General features: G+C 41.2%; 1 protein-coding gene across 2 annotated transcripts in view; it reads right to left on the bottom strand.

Moving 5' to 3' along the window:
- The window catches only part of LOC126162245 (esterase FE4-like), a 218748-nt gene that overhangs the window by 81132 nt on the left and 118226 nt on the right, over positions 1 to 19390 (bottom strand). Inside the window, exon 1 of one of the 2 annotated variants that reach the window (XM_049918622.1) lies at positions 12575 to 12706. The exons of the other annotated variant lie outside the window; for it this stretch is intronic. Coding sequence (XP_049774579.1) covers positions 12575 to 12643 — 69 coding nt within the window. The 5' untranslated portion in view covers positions 12644 to 12706. Of the gene's footprint in view, positions 1 to 12574; positions 12707 to 19390 lie in introns of those variants that run through there. 2 annotated transcript variants of the gene reach the window in all.

Below are 19390 nucleotides of genomic sequence, written 5' to 3'. Positions count from 1 at the left end.
TCTCACAAAAAAGTCATTCAACGCATTTTACCACGAATCTGGTACTGTCACCGAGCGAATGTCGCAATCGTTAGCACACTGGACTTGCATTCAGGAGGGCGACAGTTCAGATACGCGTACAGCCATCCAGATTTCAGTTATCCATTATTTCCCTAATTTGCTAAACGTAAATGTCGGGATGGTGCCTTTGCAAGGGCTTGGTCGGTTTCCTCCCTCATCCTTGAAACAAACAGAGCTTGAGCTCCGTCTCTAATGATCTCGATATCGACGGGATGTTAAACTCTAATCTTCCTTCCTTTCTTCTTTTTTTGTCTGTACTGTCCGTCTGGAATCTTCTGTACCTCGTGAACGAATGTACTGGGAGGTAGTTAACATGGTTAGACAGTTGATAGATCATACTCACCAACATTAATAACAATGCGCTTGCACCACGAGAGCTTCCACTGTCTCCTCTGATGGGTATCACAATAAGAACGAAGCTTTATGCAAGAGACTAAGAGAGTGGAAGCATCAGCCTTCCAGAAGTACCACTGCTGTTCTTGCATCACAATGTACAACAATTTAAATTGCAGGCAACATAAGTACACTACTGGCCATTAAAATTGCTACACCACAAAGATGCCGTGCTACAGACGCGAAATTTAACCGGCAGGAAGAAGATACTGTGAATATGCAAATGATTAGCTTTTCAGAGTATTCACACAAGGTTGGCGCCCGTGGCGACACCTACAACGTGCTGACTTGAGGAAAGTTTCCAACCGCTTTCTCATGACAAACAGCAGTTGACCGGCGTTGCCTGGTGAAACGTTGTTGTGATGCCTCGTGTAAGGAGGAGAAATGTGTACCATCACGTATCCAACTTTGATAAAGGCCGGATTGTAGCCTATCGCGATTGCGGTTTATCGTATCGCGACATTGCTGCTCGTGTTGGTCGAGATCCAATGACTGTTAGCAGAATATGCAACCGGTGGGTTCAGGAGGGTAATACGGAACGCCGTGCTGGATCCCAACGACCTCGTATCACTAGCAGTCGGAGACCATGGCTGCGGTTACCCTTGACGCTGCATCACAGACAGGAGCTCCTGCGATGGTGTACTCAATGACGAACCTGGGTGCACGAATGGCAAAACGTCATTTTTCGGATGAATCCAGGTTCTGTTTACAGCATCATGATGGTCGCATCCGTGTTTCGCGACATCGCGGTGAACGCACATTGGAAGTGTGTATTCGTCATCGTCATACTGGCGTATCACCCGGCGTGATGGTATGGGGTGCCATTGGTTACACGTCTCGGTTACCTCTGACGGCACTTTGAACAGTGGACGTTACATTTCAGATGTGTTACGACCCGTGGCTCTACCCTTCCTTCGATCCCTACGGAACCCTACATTTCAGCAGGATAATGCACGACCGCATGTTGCAGGTCCTGTATGGGCCTTTCTGGATGCAGAACATGTTCGACTGCTGCCCTGGCCAGCTCATTCTCCAGATCTCTCACCAACTGAATACGTCTGGTTAATGGTGGCCGAGCAACTGGCTCGGCACAATACGCCAGGCACTACTCTTGATGAACTGTGGTATTGTGTTGAAGCAGCATGGGCAGCTGTACCTGTACACGCCGTCCAAGCTCTGTTTGACTCAATCCGCAGGCGTATCAAAGCCGTTATTACGGCCAGAGGTGATTGTTCTGGGTAATGATTTCTCAGGATCTATGCACACAAACTGCGTGAAAATGTAATCACATGTCAGCTCTAGTATAATATATTTGTCCAATGAATACCCGTTTATCATCTGCATTTCTTCTTGGTGTATCAATTTTAATGGCCGGTAGTGTAATTTGGTACTTTGGCTACAGATTGTGTCGAGAAGTAGACAGAACATCGATTCCAGTGGTCTATGCCTCATGGCATATAAATAAGGCAGAAATGGATTATTCGACCACAGAGAAAGAAACGCGTAACATACTTCTGATGTTATTGATATGGTATGAAACTTAAAGAAATAATCGATTGCATAGCGTTAAAGTGGCTATTCGGATTGAAGTTTTGGGCACTGAAGCTTATCGAGTTAGATTATGAGGCGGTCCATCTATCCAGCAAGACCTCTGGGAATGCAGGTGACCTCAGTAGAAAGGCTGGTGTGTAATGCAGAGTAGGTCATACAGCCACACAGCAGCAGAAAGTGTAATCAGATGGGTCAGGGATTTTCTCTGCCTCGTGATGACTGGGTGTTGTGTGCTGTCCTTAGGTTAGTTAGGTTTAAGTAGTTCTAAGTTCTAGGGGACTGATGACCATAGATGTTACGTCCCATAGTGCTCAGAGCCATTTGAACCATTTTTTTTGTAATCAGATAATGAGTACTATAAGCTATTTGGAATGCAGCCTCAGCTAATTGTACGTGACAGAGAATTATGATAGAAAGCAAAACTCGGCTCTCATGTTATGGTTCCAACCATTTTCTGGTAGGAAGGATTGAGTTAGTCGCTAGGTCATATGCTAGTGAACTATGAGGTTCATAAAACCGCAGAATGGTATGTGGCTGAACGGTACCAGTGGCAAACTTATAAGCAGGAGGCTGAATAAGAGGTGAAGAACTGTGCACAGTTTGCGTTGTGAATTGAATTGTGCCATAAGCATATTCCACTGCAATTATTACTGGAGGCTAGTAAACGATCTGAAATACTCTTAGGGACATCCTAGGTCCTTTTACACAAACGCCAGCAGGGAATCGCTATATACCGATAAAAACTGATCACTTTTTGCAGTATGTCGAAATATTGGCTCTCCTAATTCATCTTGCCAACACTGTGACCCGGGCCATGGCAAATAATTGGTTGTCGAGATTTGATGTTCCGGGGACATTTCTTTGGGTCGGGGCACCAGTTTCATGTCAAAGTTAATGAAACCACTTTGTCGTTTATTGTGTATTTATGAGTTAACGACAAACGCATGACATTCACAGGTGACAGTGAGGAGAAAACGAGTATATCACAGAATAAGGAAATTGTTAAGTCATTATGTAAATAGTCATCATATCAACTGAGTTACACTGCTACCAATCGTTGTCACAGAATGTAATGCTAAAGTTCGCTTAAGTACGGGTCTATCATTGTACAAGGTAGTATGTGGCTGGGAAATGCTGTCGCTATTCAAGGTAGTGAAGCGTAGAGTAGGAGTCAATGGAGAGTCGGTACGGAATTCTGGAGGAATATTGCGGGAGGAATGAAAGGAAATTCAAAAAGTTAAGGCAAGGGCCCTCAAGCGTCAGAGTCGAATGGGCAATGCACTGTAAATTTAATTGAATATTGCATATGTCAGTGGATGATTTAACAAGCCAAGACCCAAAAGGAAGAGAGAAAGAAATTCCTCACTCATTGTCAAGGTCCATATCATGCAGCTGAAATGACCTCAGCAATGAATGTGAAGATAAAACTTCCTATTCGTACAATAATCCTCCACATCCGTCGTATTTGTCACGTTTGGGTTGTGCTGAACTCTCACCTGCCATTACTGGTGCTCTTCTCAAAAAAGAGGGTAGGCGGTAGGAAGAGCAAGACAACACAGCAGGCAGAGCAGATAGCGCATATTGCCTTATGTATTAAGACCTAAGAAGGTAGAGAGGTTGATGCTTCACTGCTTCAGGTAACATCAACAGTAAAGATGGCCATGAAGGGCATCGGGTTACTGGCGCCGCTGCATCTCTGTAGCTGCAGAAGGGTACATGAAACTTATTCGCAGTTGCAAATACGAATAACCATCAGCTGTGTAAGGAAATGATGACAGTGAAAATCTACGCCAGATCGGGACTCAAACGTGGATATCCCGCTTTACACGAGCAGTCACCATGCCTGCTTTGGCTACGCCTGCACGACTCACAGCCAGACCCAAACTTCCATATGTTGTCGTTCCTGGGTCACAACCTGTAATCGTACGTTGTTCAGGTACAGAGGGAAACTGATGGCACCGCAGCATACTACCCACTTGACAAAGCTGTAATACGGTGTGTTAAATGATATCAGGCCCTTCTAGGGTTAAGAACAGATTTGAATCCCTACGTAAGGACAAAACGTGTTCAATGAGTCGAAATTTTGTCAGACTGCATGCACAGCTGGACCTGTTGGATATCTTGTTGGCCATGTTAGGGCCCTCACGCGCTCTTGCCAATCGTATAGGAGAAGTTAACCATGCTGAGATACAGGAAGCCATAAAACATGGACAGATGTACAGCTAACCTCTACCCTGCTACAGCCAAATCAATTTCTGGTTGGTCTGAGTGAGGCACGAGATGAATTGCTAGCTCCGCTGCAATTAGTTATACCTACCTAAAAAAAAAAAAATAAACGTTGTCGTTACTGTGCCACATCGCGTCAGTAGACGTAAGCACTGATCACATCCGGCTCCACATGATAGTATGTTTTCCAGTAGTGGAAACTGATGCCAGATACAAATGTTACGTGAATCACTTGTATCCGCTAAAATTGTGCATTTTATAGAAATTTTTACACATTAGAATGAAGAAAAATTTCTTATTACACCAAATAGGAAAACCTACTTGCTGATGTCACCAGCGATACCAAAGAGAGAATTTTTTGGTATGTCCTTCCATGATAGTTCAAACTGCTACGATATCATCAAAGGGCCATGGTAACAGGAAAACTCGTTTTTGGTCACCATCTTCATCCTGGTCCTTGTTTGCATAGCATATACAGACCAACTGCAGAGAACCATCCATTCTCCTTAACTTCCAGTCCACTACATGGCGACCAAATAGGTCTTTCCTAAGGTTTGAGCCCCAATCTCTGTACACTGTGTGATGGAGTGAACAAAGAAGAAAAAGACGGTCAGAGCATAAACTGTAAATAAGGGTGTAAAATATGTAAACAATACTATGTTAGTTTAAGTGATTCGCTGATTTAGCAGCAGTGGATCAAATCTTCCGCAGGGGGGAGGAATCCTGCGGCTATACTCCTGAGTCCAGACTGCCGAGATGGACAAGAAAACGGCATATGAAATCTTGCACGAGGTCTAGACTATTGCTGAAACAGCGTGGTACAAGACGTAAGTCTTCGTAGTGTCGAGCTGAATTTCTTCATGCTGTAGCTCAACGATGCTTTGCATCCACAACAAAGTTGGGCAGAACCGCTATAAATACTCACTGCTCGCACCCTAGCAGTACCATGTCTGCCAGCCGGAGTGGCCGAGTGGTTCTGGGTGCTACAGTCTGGAACCGCGCGACCGCTACGGTCGCAGGTTCGAATCCTGCCTCGGGCATGGATGTGTGTGATGTCCTTAGGTTAGTTAGGTTTAAGTAGTTCTAAGTTCTAGGGGACTGATGACCTCAGCAGTTAAGTCCCATAGTGCCGTTTGACCCAAGCCAGTGCCATGTCTTCTTCTACCACTGACGCCGAGACATGCTACATGCCACGTTCAGTCCAATGTGGACCAATAAACTTGGTTTGCCTCTAACCTCATTATCCACTAGTTGCTGGTCTACAAGCCGCTGCTAGACCTGATGATTCGGGAGTTTGAGCCAGTGGCACCATGTGAGGACCATCTTCGGGGGGGCTCTGGGTTTGGTGTTTGCACACCAGTGCGCCATGCACCTGACCGACGGGCGAAGCAGTCAGCTGTCCAACACAAACCTGCCGTCTGCTGGGCACCTGATGTCAGCCTCGCGTCTGCATCATCCTAACAGCTGCTGCTGAACAGCTGAGGCAACTCTACAACCCGGCGTCCTCGCAGTGTCGCTGCCAGACACGCCGCTGTGTACTGTGCTGACTTAGCTGCTTGGAGGTCTACTTACGCCACCGAGTCGCTGCCATCAACCTCTGTACAAGCGTCTTGTTGAAAAAAGAATATTTTGCTAATTGTGCTCTTCTGGTTCCACAACCACCAGGGAGCTCGTGGTATACAACCCATCGTCATGAAAATGCCATCCTGAGACGACCATCCTGGCACTACTGGTGTCTGCACCACGACACTACTACAGTAGGCATAAACTTTTGCTTAAACACAACGTCGTATTCAAAGAGTGCTGAACAGTTGCTTGCTGTTATGATTACAGCAACATGCTGCACCACGGTCGCCAGATAAAACGGTGATAAAATGTGAAAAGACTCATTTCTGCCGTCTTATCAAATAAACATAAAGCCCCATTCGGTTCTATGCTACTGCTCTAGTGGGTTTTTACTGTCGGCATAAATAGGCTTTTATCTCTGCGCTCACACTGGTATAGTATTTCAATATTTATTCTGCTGAGTGAAATTGCTGTCATCCATAGCAATTACCGCTTTACTCTCGTCCAGCTAATCAGCCAACTCTACATAGTATATAACTTTCTCCCGTTTCTTTTCTACAGGTGATGAGCGTTGGTAATGCTAGATTACAGTTTGCTCTGTAGATTATTTTAAACGAATCTGTCACATTCCTATCGTGATCGCAAAAGAAACAAACATTAATGATTACTGTCTAAAAAATATATTGTTTACTGGTATTAAGTGAAGTTCATCAAGTAATAATAAGCAATTACATGGATTTTGAATGGATGCGTGTATTCTGAAACGATATAAATCTATCTGCAACCTAAATGACATACTGTCCTTAGGGAAACACTCGAAAATATTTAATGGTGTAAAAGAATGCAGTAGTTCACAGGCTAACTTCCAGAAATTGCTTTTCCTTATTGAGTTAATCCTAGTACTTCACAGTCTTTTATAATTTTTTGTTGTACTTGCTCGACATAAAAACCACAGACGTTTGTAGCAAGCAAGCGGCGTTATTTTTTTTTTTTTTTTTTTTTTGCGGCTGACGTTACTCTTGTCAATCTGAGGTTCTACTACTTCTGCCCGAAGACAGTTGCCCGTAGCAAGACTCGTTGGACTGTACTGGCTTAACTGACCTGAGATGGCTGCAAAAACAGTGGCATAATCCAGTTCCAACTTAATAAAACTTAGTTGAAAATTTAAACAACAATGATCTCACTTCAAACAATAGTTCGATGTAATTTAAACTTATTTTATAAGTCAGGGAGACTTCATGAGGTATTTTGTGAAAAATACAAATGTTTAGAATATTTATCTTCTCACAACGAGCACCACCACTATTTTTATATTTGCTGGTGTGAAGTGCACCTTTATATTTTAAGGCTTCCACAAAACACATACTATGCCCTTACAAATAATTAAACACGTATAACTACTCCTTTGCATACTACAGTCCACACAATAGTCATTAGTTCAGGTTCGTTAATTCACCACAGCCATTTATGTAACGCAACCCAAATACACCTACCACTTTGCTGAGAAATAAAATTTCACTTTTGACTGCACTTGCCGTTATACTCTTGCTTCCATCGCTCATCCGTTGTAAATAAGAGTACAATTAGCTACTCAGGATTCTTCAAACTCGATTTAGTTGCCGTCCGCCATTAAATAATTCTTGATCTATTTGTGATCTTCTCTTGTCTGGTGCGAATCTTCACCAGCAAGTTAATATTATTCCTTCTTCCATCTTCCGATGTTCTTTCTTGATGTTCCTGAATAATCTGTCTAGTAGCTGTCCCGATAGAAAAGCCCGTCAACGCTTTCTACCACGACATCATTACGCCTGCAATAATTGTCTTCGTTACACTGACCAGTTCTCCAGAATAGCGTCACTTTATCTCCTGCTGGTTACAGTATATCTTTCCACATTCCTATCCACATACTTCAGTGCAAACATATCTTCAAAACTTTTGTGCTTATTCTGTTAGATGAACCGTTCCACACCTAAAGTACTTCTGTCGTTTGTCTACCATTAACTCAATACCAACTGTCTTCCTCTTCATTACAGAACTAAGATATAACTGCAACCTAACGGCCATAAACTCACTTACATACCCTTAATACGTTAATGTTACATGATGGTACAAAAAACGAATACATTTGCACATAAAGTTTCATAAATTTGGCTGTTTCAGTTTATATTATATATTCGTATTAATCAGTTTAGTAAATAAAGTATTGCATTATATTGTATGGAAACGGGGACCTAGAAACGACGGAGAGGCTACGTCCTGTTGTAGACCCCAGTGGTTCACAACCCCACAACAGGCTACAGCAGTCCACTCACTTCACCGCCGCCCCACAGCGACACTAGAGTTAAATAAAGTATGCTAACAATAATACACAGAAAAACAAAGAAACTAACAAAACATTTATTACTGTCGAACTGCCACACAGTAATTACATAGGTCGAAAGTCTCACAGTGCAGCCAAATGGTATCGTTTATTCTTAGACGCTAATCAAACATCAGGTAGTGCACTACAATGTAAGAGGCCAGTAATTCATGCAAATTACTTTCCGAACATCAGTAGAATAGTTAATTCAACCTTTCATCTAGCCATTGCTAAGTCAGTTTAGTATTCACATATATGATATTCAGGGCTGAAAAACTGTATCTCATCAGCTGTCCATTGTAAATTGCTATACAATAACTACCATAATACAAATTGCTGGAAATCTGGCACAATGCTGCCACAATACTTACGTCTATACAACTACAATAATTATTCTTGTTTTACTTCTATCCTTCGCAATATTTGATAGAATATGTATTTCCATTACACTCTTAGAAGTAACTAATTTTATTTATACGATTTAGTAAGAAAAATGATGTACTGAAACACTGTATAAGCTTTCTGTCGTAACTTCTACTTGCATAGCGTATCTTCTCTGGCAGACAGATTTTTTGTCACCTTTTTGCCTTCATAATTCATCATTTTTGTATATAAACATCCATTTGGCTTAAATAATTGAATGTGTGTGTGTGTGTGTGTGTGGTGCTCTACACTGCCTGCATCTTCAAAGTTCTGTAAAGTGCTGAATCTTGCTAACAATCCGTGAAGTTAGAACTTTGGTAAGCAGTCACAATACCTTTTAAAAAAGGAGGATTATCGCTGTAAGAAACTGACTCTGTCCACATTTTACACCATCATCAATTTCAAATATGAGCAGCTATCTGTAGATAAACTTGTCTCTTCTTGTACTTGCGTACTTTAAATTTGGTTGTGTTAAATGTCTATTGCAGGATTTCTACTAAGTTTCTATTATCAACCGGTCTTTCTGATTTCGTAACAATCTGACCACCAATTTCCTTGATCACATCTAATCTTCCCGTAGGGCCCCAGGAACTTAAAGCATTTTATTCTTTTGTACATAGTGTATGCACCCATAAAAAACTCTTTCTTTCTTGCCATACCTGTCACCTAACTGGAAGTTCCTCTCCTGTCCTAACCTCTTCATCCCACAATAGGACTCGAAACCAACGTCCACATCTTTATTTTCAGCGGCTGTATTCCAATCTGTGACTTTCCCTAGAGTTTTGTCTTTTTTCCTCCCCAGCTTGCTCAAATACCTTCGCAGTTATTCCTTTATATCTTGTCTTATCATCCTGCCCCTTCCTTTTTCAATGTATTCCAAATGTTCTCCTTGCAAATTCTGCGTTACACATCCTCGTTTCTTGTCTTATGAAAGCCTAATTTTCAAACTCCTTCCGTAGAAGAACATCTCAATCGCCTTGGTTAGCTTCTTCCCGGTAGATCCACTATCCACGATTCACTTCCATATAATGCTATGGTTAAAACGCTTATTCTCTGAAATTTCTTCCTCAAATTGAGGACGATGTTTGATAACAATAAACTTCTTTGGCTAGGAATATGCTCTTTGCCTATTGTAGTCTGCATTTTTTGTCCTTCTTCCTTCATCCGGCGTGTATATTTCTGCCACTCCTCATAAATTTCTTAGGATTACTCTCAATCTATACTGTGTGCTCATTAGACTTTTCATTCCATTCAACAGGTCCTTTAATCCTTCCTCATTTTCACTGAGGAATCGTATCATTAATATCCTTTCATTCAGAATTTTGAGTCCGCTCCTGAACGATTGTTTGCATCATTTGCTTCTTCGATGTGTCGACTGAACAGTAGTGGAGAAAGACCACATCCCTGTCTTACGCGATTGTGTTCTTGGTCTTCCATTCTTGTTTCTCTCTCTTGGTTGTTGTACATATTGTATATTACCTGTCTTTCCGTATAGATTACACCTATTAACCTGAGAATTTCGAACATCTTACACCTTCTTACGTTCTGGAACGCTTTTGCAGATCTAGAAATCCTATAACCGTGTTTTGAGTTTTCTTAAGGCTTTGTTTATATAATGAAGCACAACGCCGAAACTGCCTCTTAGTGTCTTTACCTTTCTTAAGGATAAAGTGATTCTCGTGTAACAGATGCTCAACTTTCTTTTACATAATTCCGTACATCATTCCTTTCGGCAACTTTGGTGCATGAGTTGTAAAGGTGATTATGCAATAAATTTCGCACTTACCTATCCTTGCTTTCTTTCGAATTGTACGGGTGGTATTTTTCGAACGTCTGAGGGTATGTGACCAATCTCATAGACTGATCCCCCAGTGATCCTAGGAATTGCGAAAGGATTGTTATCTGCCCCTCCGCCTTATTTGATCACGAAGCTTCCAAGGCTCTGTTAAACTGTGACTCTGCTGCATCCTCTATGTCTTCCATATCAATGTCCAGTTTTTTTTCTATCGCGTCATCAGACAGTTTCTCCCCCTCGCAGACGTCTTCAGCGTACCATTTCCGTCTATTCGGTCTGTTATCTACGTTTAGCAGTGAAATTTCTCTTGTACCCTTAATGTGGACACTCTTGCTTTTAATTTCACCGAACGTTGCTTTGTTCGCTTGTGGAACGTTCTAATTCATCGGCGGTGCGCTAGCCTACTGAGGACTTCACAGGACCCAAGTGACGCCATATCATCTTATTTATAATTCACTGTCTGTAGTCTTGTGTACCTCGTGGACCCATATACTCATAGGTAGTTTACACCGTTAGACATTGCACCACGAAAACTACTTTCCCCCTCGACGACTATCACGATAAAAAGGAAACTTTGTGCAAGCGACTAAGAGAGCGGATCCATCAGTCTCTCAGCAGTATCACCATATTTCTCGTATCACAATGTACAACAACTTATAGAATCATTATGGCCTTTTTTTTTTTAAAAAAAAGAAGGAAATTTAGCCTACAGATACAACCGAGAGTGTTTCCTCGGAGAAATTTTGTCTCACTGCACGGAGTGCCACGAGCTACGGCTGCAACCGACTTAATCTTTACCATCTGGAAGTGGTCACATAATCACAAGATCATGATGCAACATCATTTCAGAACAGATTTCGAGGCCGACACTTATGCCATAATTTTATAACACACTGATATTAGTGCTATTGATTAACAAATGTCTATCGCTATAAAACGAACCTTAATAAATGGGCAACTTCGCCTATTAAAATCACTTGTGAGACACCATTGTCCCAGAGATCGATAATAAACCGCCGCTCGTGAGGTCTGCGAAGGTTTCAAATAATGTAAATGTGATGTAACATATATATACAGTCACACTGATAGTTTCTCCTCTATCGAACACCTCCGGATGCTTCTCTATGTCTGTCAAGAATTGTATGAGATTCTCATCAAAATATGCTACGGTTGCTCATCTTCAGCTGTCCCATATCATTTGGCTCTATATGCTAGCATTTTTTCTCCTTCAAGTTTGAGGTACTAGTAAGTTGCACCTTAACTTTTGACTGGTCTGTTCCGGAGAAAATCGGTTACATAGAGTCTTATTTTGTGCCATTCCATTATTTCATAAACGCTGTCCGATCATAATCTTCAACAACTACGAGGGTGTTAACGATTAAAGAGACTGAATACTTTCTGCTAGAGCACATGTAGAATCACTGTCTGACGAAATGATTGGTAGTGTAACGAGAGAAAGCTGACAATGGAAAACAAGAAGTCCTTAGAAGTCATTGAGATTTGTGTTCGTGACTTCATATAAAGTACAGCTAATATCAATATTTGTGTTCTTATTGTATATCACGGCATTATGTTAGACATATGTACACATTATACACGATTTTTTCATATGTTTGCCTGACGATAGCCTAATTGTGTGGCCGTTACTGGTTATAAAATGAAAGTTTAAGAAAGTGCGTCGGCGGAATTACAGAAAATTTTTGATTGGTCATCGCCCATGACAGTTAACATATGTTCTGCCTCTGTGATCGGTTGAAACTACTCTTATATTTTGCAGATATTGATTGATTATATTTCGATGCTGGGTGATAACGTGATCTTTCCGCAAAACCATAACCAGTGACAATTAGACTCATATCATCTCTCATTTACAAGGATCAAGACCTCAATTACGTACACCATTTTTGACCCAATTTATTTACATGACCACTAATTCACTAATCAAATGTGTGTAACAGATTTAGGTCAGTTTTTCAGTAGCGTTTAATCTGCCTGTTTATTTAAGAACACAGCGAATTTTCAAGTGTTTTGCATTGCTACGATTACTTTTTACGCTACTTCTAGTCCTTTAGAAAATTTTGTATAGACACTGTTACGCTATCTTGCAACATGTCTGACACGGTAATGAATCTACGCACGTGTGGGTGATTTATGTAAGGTTAAGCAAATAAAGCACGTTTCAGCAAAATGATTAAACTCACCAATATCGTAGCTGACGTCAGACAAAAGTATAACGTTGCCACCAAATGAATGGTTCGAGTGGAGCTCATGTCGATCTTGCGTGGTTCCTTAAGATTGCTACTGATTGTTGACTGAACGTATGGTGTGTTCGTATTTCCTCACAGATAAGCATTGTTATCAAAAATCACTTATCCGACGACTCTGAGGAACATATTTCAGCCAATATCATACGTTATACGGGTAGAAGGAAGGCAGATAAGATATTTATCGTTTTGAATCAACTGAGCCGCCAATGACACATTATGATGCAACTTCCATTATCTTCTAAGCTATACTGCCGATGTTTCAACAAGACAATTAGTAGCTAAATCACACTCTGTAACGTATTGTGTAAGTCGATTTAAAGCACAGAAATTACGACAGTTTCTACGAAACAAAGTGAAATTAAATTAAAATGAGTATATCTCTCTAGCGTTGTAAGCATCAACGAATGTGTTTCAGGTAAAGAATTTGTGTTAGAATGGAAAATATGTTTGGATGATGCAAAATCCAGATTGACATGCAACAAATAACGTGGATGTTTAGTTTGGTTACATTGTGTCTGGAGTCGTTAATCATTATGTCCATCAGCGGTAGAAGAAATGTATCCCATTTACCGCTTCCCTGGGAGGAAAAATACTGAGCAATATACTGAGAAATCAACAATATACTGAAAAATCACATCTTCAGCAGAAAGCAGTTTGTAACCTTCAATAAAGTCCGTGTAATGCCACCCGAATGTTTTTTGTTTCATTCTTTACACAGCATTGTAATCAAAAGTACTTTCAATAAAGCTGAAACCGACTGCGGAAACAGGCATTTCTTACATTGCTTGTAATTTTGCTATTACTAACGTGCCGAGCTACCTGTCACATGAACTGAGTTACACCTATACGTAGCAGCAGAAGGTATGCCGGATAAGTTAATGTTCAAGTAACTTACGTGAATGCAGCCATGTGACGTCTACGACTAGAGATCACTTCGCAAGAAACTTTAAAACTCATTATGCCGAGTATATGAGGAAAGATAACACACATGGGCACTTTCGCCACAGAGTAATATAACAGCAGCTGGGAGTGCTGACTCGACAAAAAGTATTGAGAGAAAGGCTAACAATCTCCTGAAGAAAAATTCCTAGTCATAGGAGACTATCAAGAATCTTAATTCTTATTGTGCTGTCCCACCTAGAGTGTGTGATCTACCAAAGATTCACATGGAAAGTGTTCCCGTTATGCTTATTGTCAGTAACATCCGTCCTTCGACATACCGTGTAGCAAGACATCTTGCCAGTCTGTTGAGCTCAGTAGTAGGTCGGTCTGTGCATTCTATTAAGAATTTGGCGGATTTCTTCAATCGACCAGAGAGACTGCGTTTGAAAGACTGATATTTTAGAAAGTTTTGATGTAGTCCTCTGTTTTATGTGTTATGGTTGCTTGAGGTTAGGTCTGATGTTGAATTAACGAACGTATTCAAGATGTGTTGACTTTCACTTATTTTTTATTCAGTACCCAGTACCACGAAGAAACAGATGGAGTTGTTTATGGAAGAGTCTGAGGAATATGCCTTGGAGTAGGGGGAATTCAAATTGTATGGTTTTTTTCAGATATATAGACGGTAGTGTTGTTATTTGTCCTCATGGAAGTGAGAATTTAAACGGCGTTTTAGAACATCTGGATTCAGTGCACCGTAATATTCGCTTCACGATGGAAGTGGAGAAGGATGTTTGCCTTTCCTTCCGTGATGTGTTGATCAGGAGAACGACTGATAGTACGGTTGGACATGCCATTTATAGCAAGTCAAATCACTCTGATTTGTATCTACAGGCTTGGTTGGTTGGTTTGGGGAAGGAGACCAGACAGCGTGGTCATCGGTCTCATCGGATTAGGGAACGATGGGGAAGGAAGTCGGCCGTGCCCTTTCAGAGGAGTATCTACAGGCTGATAGTTATTAACATCTGGCTCAGTGTGAAGTTGTGACGTATCATATATTCGTCAGAGCATTTGGACTGTGAAGGACCGATGTGTTGAACATAACTGTCACACAAATTTGCAACAACCGAGCAAATCTCCTACTGCGGGACACCATTCATCCTAACACGGAGATCAGCTATTCTCAAATAATTCTCCCCACAAAATTCGAAAAAGTCAACGAAAATGAGTAAAATGGCAGACCTTTCATTTCTCGACTCTTCTTACTGACAGACTGTAAAGTACTGAAGTTTATCGTTAGACTTGCTAAAACGACGCGTTACCACATATAAATAGGCTTGCTAGAGAACCTGAAACTATGAGAACAAAATTAAAAGGAAACGGTCAAATATGAAAGAAACATCAGGTTATAAGCTGGATGCTACCCTATTATACATTTTCTGTAGGAGAATGAATGTAATATTAATTTCACAGAGGTGGGCAAAGTACTTAATAACTATTCCCTGGTAATATGACTAAGCTAAATGAAAGATTTATTGGTATAAGGAACGTACTGAACAGTCATACGGTAGTGTTTCAATGCAATTATGTATCATACAGCTACAAGAAGTATTAAGGAGAAAATTGAACCAATTTTTGAATAAGTGAACAGCATGGACTCACTTGGGCATCATGAAATACCATATAGCTTTATGAGTATCAGAAGAGCATGCAGCTGTGCTGTTTAAAAGTATCTTTGGAATGTTTCTTTCAGATCATTCAGTTTCCAGAGATATTAAAATACACACACACACACACTCTAATCCACAAATAGAGAGCGAGTGAGTGTGTGTGTTTGTGTGTGTGTGTGAAATTTATGTACCATCAGCGTTTATGAAGGTTTCTGGAAAGAGCTGATACATCTTAGTACACGTAATTTGATGTCCGCTTCGTCATTTCAGAAAAGGACCATGAACAGAAAAGGTAATGTGTTGTTTTGTTTTTGGGGAACTTACTGCATTAAATGAAAAGTTGAGTGTGATAGGTATTGTCTTTGATTTAAAAGAACATTTGATTCTGTGAAATGGGCTACACTTTTAAGTAAGTTACCAAATTAAAGAACATATCCTAGAATAGCTTCTTCTGTATCTACAGCCGCGCGTGGTAGCTGCGTGGTCTACGGCGCCTTGCCACGGCTCCTACCGTCATGGTTCGAGTCTTCCCTCGGGCATGGGTGTGTTTGCTGTCCTTGGCGTGAGTTGGTTTAAGTTAGATTAGGTTGTGTTGGGGACCGATGACCTCAGCCGTTTGGTCCCATAGGAACTTACCACAAATTTTCCATATATAGCAAATAGAGAGCCATAGACACAAGTATAACTGTTTAAGTCTCTAACAAACAAATGTAACCGATTTAGGAAATAGAGTGGTTCGTAACATCTGCGGGTGGAATGCAGAGAACAGACTATCATTTAACTGGAATAAAATGATTTCTATAGGTTTGAATACAGAATTCCCCTATAAAGTAAATTTTGTTGTCACTAGGTAATCAAATAATCAATCAGTCGAAACGGAGTGATGCTGTCTTCATTGTAAGAATGATCATCAGTGTCACTGACACTGAAACACGAAATCTTGCTTCCATTGCTCAACTGCGTATGTTTGCCTTTTTGCAACTTTTTGCATTAAATGCGAATATTTTTTGGCAAAAGAGAGAGCGGTCAGAACGATCTCCAGATAGTTCACAAACTTCATTTGGGCCTTTGCTCAACACACTCGGAATTTTGACCCTGCCCCTCCTATGTATATGCCTCCTCTTGGAAATTCTTGTTACCAAAATTAAATCATTCAGCAGGATCGCAGTATCCACTAAGTGAACACTACTCTTAAAAAAGGAAATTTCACATGAGTAACACTTCCTTAACCATTATACCGAAATATTTTACTCTGCATCGCAACTTTCTTTCTCTAAAGAACCGAAATAGTGGAAATATAAGCTGAAAGGCTACCTTGTGACGCCTTTTTTTTATTTTCTTTGGGAACGTTTCACCACTCTCCGTAGTTTTAATCATATCTGTCCAACGTCAGAAATCTATTACCTTAATTGCTTTAATTTTTTAAACTTTTTATCACCGTTCCGCAAGTTACGTAGGCTCACTTGGCCCCGCAGAATATGAGAAAAAACGAAAAAAACAGAAATATTGAAGTGAATGTATACGAGTATGTGTGGTGCTGATAGTTTTCCAACTCGTGCTTGTGCTCCATCTCCAATGACGCCGGCGCTGACGGGACATTAGCGTATGATCCACCTTTTGAAGAGTGGTATCAATGTTACGTTTCGTTGTAACACTGCGCCGTATGACTGGAACCTAGAATTGCCATCGTGTGGCTATAGTTTCAAACATCATTCGTCAGTACAGTGAGTGTTATGAATAGCTGCAAAAGTTCAGGTGTTGTATGACGACTGTTTGATTCATCATTTAAACGTGATGTTCCATTGCGTTTGTGCAGTATTGGAATTCTTAGTCTTACGAATTGTTCAGAATCTACGTCTTTACTTTCGGGAAGAATAATGTACGGTCAACAGACAAAATGTCGCTCCTTAAATGAACACTGTTCACTTCGGAGCGCTGTAGGTGGCGTAGAACTCGCACCAGCGAGTCACGTGACCCTCCACCGCGGACGTATAAGACATTGCACGCATTGAAGTGCGTGTAACAGTCGATTGCATGGAACTCGTGCAGTAAGATAGGTCTACTTGGAGACACAACAGAATGACACAAAGAAACTGCAGTTTCTAGAAGCGTCCATGGCAACACTGTGAACGAGGTTCCCCTCTCTGTTGATACATCGACAAGCTCCGTCCAACGCCTCTACAAGGAAAGGTGTTCCAATCGCATAACACGGCGTAAGGGCAGTGGTCTCAAAAAAAGGCAGTGTCACATAAAACTTTACGTTTTAAGGGGGTCAGCAACAGAAACCGGAGAGCAGGTGTCTGGATGCTCGTGGCCCGGTGCGATGAGTCGTGATTCTGCCAGAGTTCGAACGCTGCAAAGCGTCGAGTCCAGCGACGGACTAAGGGGGGCGTTTAACCAGCAGTGTGTGGAGACTGCAGACCAGACCGGATGTGGTTCTGTGACATTTTGACGATGTATCTCGTAGCATGACTTGTGTCCGTTCATTCAGGTGCTAGAAAAATGAACCACGATGTTTATTGCAACGTTCTCGGTGATATATTGTTACCCTTTCACACATATTTCTGTGATGAGTATACTGTGGACATACAGGTCTTCCAACATGACAACAGCTGTGTTCCCAAGGCTGCAAACATACCTTCTCGGTTGAAGAGCACTCAGGCACCGTACCGCCCCCCCCTCCCCCCCCCCCCGACTGTCTCATTAACACCTAATCTTAATCCTATAGAAAGGGTCCGGGTTATTTGGGCAATGTGGAACAGCGGATGAAACGAATCAGTATCACTACAGTTTGGCATCTCTAAGGATTATATTCATCAATGAGTGTCTTCCAGCGGATATGGTATCTGAAAAAAAACTTATGGGTTCTTCTTCACTTCCAGTTAAGGCTGTTATCAAAGCTAGGGGCGGTATTACACGCATCAGCGTGATATCTGCTGAGAATGACCAATTTTTGTCAGATGTGCTTGCATATCTAGATTCTGATGGGGTGTTAGTACCATACTGCAGCGTTGGACGACACTAAATTACTGCATAGTTTGCTTCAAGCAGCAAGCTATACAAAGGATGGCCAACGAATCTATGTTTAAATGCTCGAATAATGTAGGCTAGAGCCGAGTCAATTTTTAACTAAGCCGTTCGATGTATTTTTGGGATTATCGCATGTTGTAGACTCGTGTTAATGAAAATTAGTGTCAATTAGCTAATAGCTCGCGTTTGAGAAGAAGCCAAACGATTCTTCATAACACAGTGAATAAAACAACATGAATGTTGGCGAAGCGCGATCCCAGATGGCAGCTGAGCAGTTCACAAAGCGTTGCGACTTTATGTTTGCAGATATTTTCCTCTTACACTTTATGTCTGTTGCTTTGTTTCAATGCAGGCAGCAATAATGCGAAAGACGTTCGAACGGCTACTAAACGAGCAAAGCCAGGTTATCATTAAAAATGTTTGCAAATACCGAAAGGTATACTTTGATGGAGTGATTTAGAAGGCTACTATGAGACACATGATTCGAGCGGAAGAGAACCGGAAGAGTTAAAATGTAACAAAGTACGTTATCCGGTGATATCCAAGTGATCTGAAATTGATGAATGTACCATATAACCATATACGAAGCAAATCTTAATCGATGATGGAATGGTAACTTCTTGTCTAGTCGTATAGTACACAGCCACATTTCTTTGGTAAGTGACCACGGTCGAGAGATCGGCGTGCTGACCGTATATCAAAGACGCTATTGGCAGATAATGACACAACGACCAGTTGCTTCTGAATGACCTATCATGGCAAGAACGTGGAGTTGGTTAAAATTGATTTATAAGCTATTTTTTGTACGGAGGTTTAACTTATAGCGATAAAAGATGTGAAGTGAATTATGAGTATATGCAGCCAGTACCAACAAAACCTACAAAACAGACAATGCCGTGAAACAAAAGAAGGGAAAGGAAACCACATTGTTCGCTCCATTTATCACCGCTGAACAGTTAGAATACACGAAATTGGGTACTAAAGCGCAAATACAAATAAGAAACAATACTCCACCCACGTGCCAAGCAGGAGTCGCTCTCGTGATCGATACGTTTATACGCCTCTGCTCCGTTGTAGTAGCACCCAGAAATTGAGAGGGCAGATTTTGTAGGGTTTCGAAGCCGTAAACGATACCCTTGGACTTATTGCAAGCGAGGAGCATCAACAA

Source organism: Schistocerca cancellata, chromosome 2 (genome assembly GCF_023864275.1).
Source record: "Schistocerca cancellata isolate TAMUIC-IGC-003103 chromosome 2, iqSchCanc2.1, whole genome shotgun sequence".
NCBI classification, from domain to species: Eukaryota; Metazoa; Arthropoda; class Insecta; order Orthoptera; family Acrididae; genus Schistocerca; species Schistocerca cancellata.
This window is presented reverse-complemented; position numbering and strand designations above follow the sequence as displayed.